The 2781-nt window shown below is 46.3% G+C and overlaps 1 protein-coding gene across 1 annotated transcript in view; it reads right to left on the reverse strand.

Annotated features, from left to right (window-relative positions):
* Positions 1 to 2781, reverse strand: part of MARS (methionyl-tRNA synthetase) — a 35294-nt gene that overhangs the window by 25152 nt on the left and 7361 nt on the right. The window contains exon 11 of the mRNA XM_011926020.1: positions 2078 to 2279. Within this exon, the coding sequence (XP_011781410.1) occupies positions 2078 to 2279 (202 nt within the window). The remainder of the gene's footprint in view (positions 1 to 2077; positions 2280 to 2781) is intronic.

The following is a 2781-nucleotide window of genomic DNA, read 5'->3' on the forward strand; positions in this document are numbered from 1 at the left end:
TGAGCCACCGCACCCAGCCCCAGCTAATTTTTGTATTTTTAGTAGACGTGGGGTTTTGCCATGTTGGTCAGGCTGGTCTGAACTCCTGACCTCAGGTGATCTGCCCGCCTCAGCCTCCCAAAGTCCTGGGATTACAAGTGTGAGCCACCACACCTGGCCCCAAGTGAGTTTTGATCTGAGTTTCTGAAGGTGAGAAATTATAATTCTCTCAGGACCTCCCTCCTGAACTCCATATGCCTAATATCCAACTGTCTACCTAACTTCTCTGCCTGGATATCTAACAGGCATCTCAAGCTTAACAAACCCAAACAGTATGGCTGCATCCCACCTGAAAGCCTGTTCTCCTCACTCACGTTCACAGATGGTACTACCATCTACCCAGGCCAAAAACCTACAAGGCATCTTTTTCCTGACCATCCCAAATTCCAGTCTATCCAACTCCATAGAGTTTACCTCCAAAAATATACCTCAAGTCTATTTTTTTATTTTCCATTTCTAGTGCTACTAACCTAGTGTAAGCCACCATCATCCCATTTCTGGGTTGTAGCCTTGTAGCCTCCAAATCCTTCTCCATACTTTTTTTTTTTTTTGGGAGGAGGGAGAACAGTCTTGCTCTGTCACCCAGGCTGGAATGCAGTGGCAATCTTGGCTCACTGCAACCTCTGCCTCCCAGGTTCAAGAGATTCTCCTACCTCAGCCTCCCAAGTAGCTGGGATTACAGGTGTGTGCCACCATGGCCTGGATAATTTTTGTGCGTTTTTTTTTTTTTTTTTTTTTAGATAGAGTCTTACTTTGTAACCCAGGCTGGAGTGCAGTGGCGCAATCTCGGCTCACTGCAACTTCTTTCTGCCTCCCAAGTTCAAGTGATTCTGAAGCCTCAGCCTCTCAAGAAGCGGGGATTACAGGTGTCCACCACCACACCCAGATAATTTTTGTATTTTTTTAGTAGAGACGGGGTTTCACCATGTTGGCCAGGCTGGTCTTGAACTCCTGACCTCAAGTGATCTGCCCAACTCAGCCTCCCAAAGTGCTGGGATTACAGGCGTGAGCCACTGCACCTGGCCATTTTTGTATTTTTAGTAGAGACAGGGTTGCCATGTTACAGCCAGGCTGGTCTCGAACTCGTGGCTTCAAGTGATCCACCTGGCTTGGCCTCCAAAATTGCTGGCATTATAGGTATGAGCCACCATGCCCAGCCTCTTCAACATACTTTCTTGCTTGCTTCCCTGCCATCCATTTTCCACAGAGCAGCTTGTCATTCAACCAGAATAAAATCTAAATTCCCACAATGGCTTCATAGGCCCTGGTGATCTGGCCTCTGCCTGACTCCCACCTCATCTCAGTCTACCCTCCTCCTCACTCACTGTGTTACTGCTACACTGGCCTTGCCAATTCTGCCTTTTCAGCTCTTAGCTGCCTCATGGCCTTTGCATTTCCTAGTCCTCCTTCTGCTTAGAACATCCTTAATCTCTTATTGCCTGGCTTGCTCCTAATTCTTTGGTTAAACTCTCAGTTCAAATGTTACTGCCTCTGAAAGGCCTTCCCTACCTAAGTTAAATCTTCCCCCAGAAGTCACTCTCTATCACATTTTCCTGGCGGTTTATTCTATATCATTTCCTTATTTAGTGTCGGTCTCCTGACCATACTAAATAAAAGTCTGTCTTGTACATTGCCATATCACCAGCACCCAGAATTGCAACTGGCCTATTCTAAGGACTCAAAAAATGTATGTTGAATAAATGAATGAAGAAATAAATTAACAAATGGCTAGAAGAGAAGGTATTTATGGAAGAGAGAAGGATCTAAACAAATGTAGATCAGGTGGTGTGATGCAAGACCAAAGGTTGGGAAATAGAAACTCAACTTGTCCATTTCTTAGCACAGTGCTCAGCACATAGTAAGTGCTCAGGGGGTATTTTTCAAATGAACTAAATGATGAGTTGCTGAGATGGGGCAGAAAGGGCCACTGGTTCAAGGTCTAGAATGCTAAAATAAAAATCCTAAATGGGACAAGAAGGGAGTCCCTTAAGAATAAGGACTGTCTACTTCCGGGCTCCCATGGAGACCCTCCTCTCACCTTAAGCTCGACAGCATTGATGAGCTTGCCACACTTGTCACACTGGTCACCCCGAGCCTCCTCATAGCCACAGAAGGGACATACACCCTCCACGAAGCGGTCGGCCAGGAAGCGAGCACAGTGCTCACACCGCAGTTGCTCCACAGTATCTTGCAGCACAAAACCTCGTGTCAGCAACCGCTGGAAAATGTCCTGGGTAATTCTGGTGAGGCAGGCCAGGGATCAGGAAGAGAGGGTCAGAAGACGTGGTGCACCCCTTCCTCCTGCCACTCCAACTAGGGACCCAAACTCAGTGACAAAGAAATCGGGCAGAAGGCTCCTCAAGGAAAAGGCCATCTATTCATCTTTTGAGAGTTTTACTGGATGAGCCCAGAACCCTCATACATATTCCCCAACTGCCCACACAGTCTCTCCCCTCAACATTTTAGAATTCACTTTTGTTGAATACAGATTTATCTGTTTTGTATTTTTCATTAACAAAAATCTCCAATAGGATAGGACTGTCTGTTCTTTAACATATCCTAAAAATTAAATCAGTCCAAGTGCTAAACTAAACTGCATAGCACTATCAGTTGGCCGCCTGTCTACTATGCAAAGTTTTGGGGGATTTTTTGTTTGTTTGTTTTGAGACAGAGTCTTGCTCTGTTGCCCAGGCTGGAGTGCAGTGGCGCGATCTCAGCTCACTGCAACCTCCGCCTCCCGGG

This window comes from Colobus angolensis, unplaced genomic scaffold, assembly GCF_000951035.1.
Source record: "Colobus angolensis palliatus isolate OR3802 unplaced genomic scaffold, Cang.pa_1.0 Scaffold67, whole genome shotgun sequence".
Classification (NCBI taxonomy): domain Eukaryota; kingdom Metazoa; phylum Chordata; class Mammalia; order Primates; family Cercopithecidae; genus Colobus; species Colobus angolensis.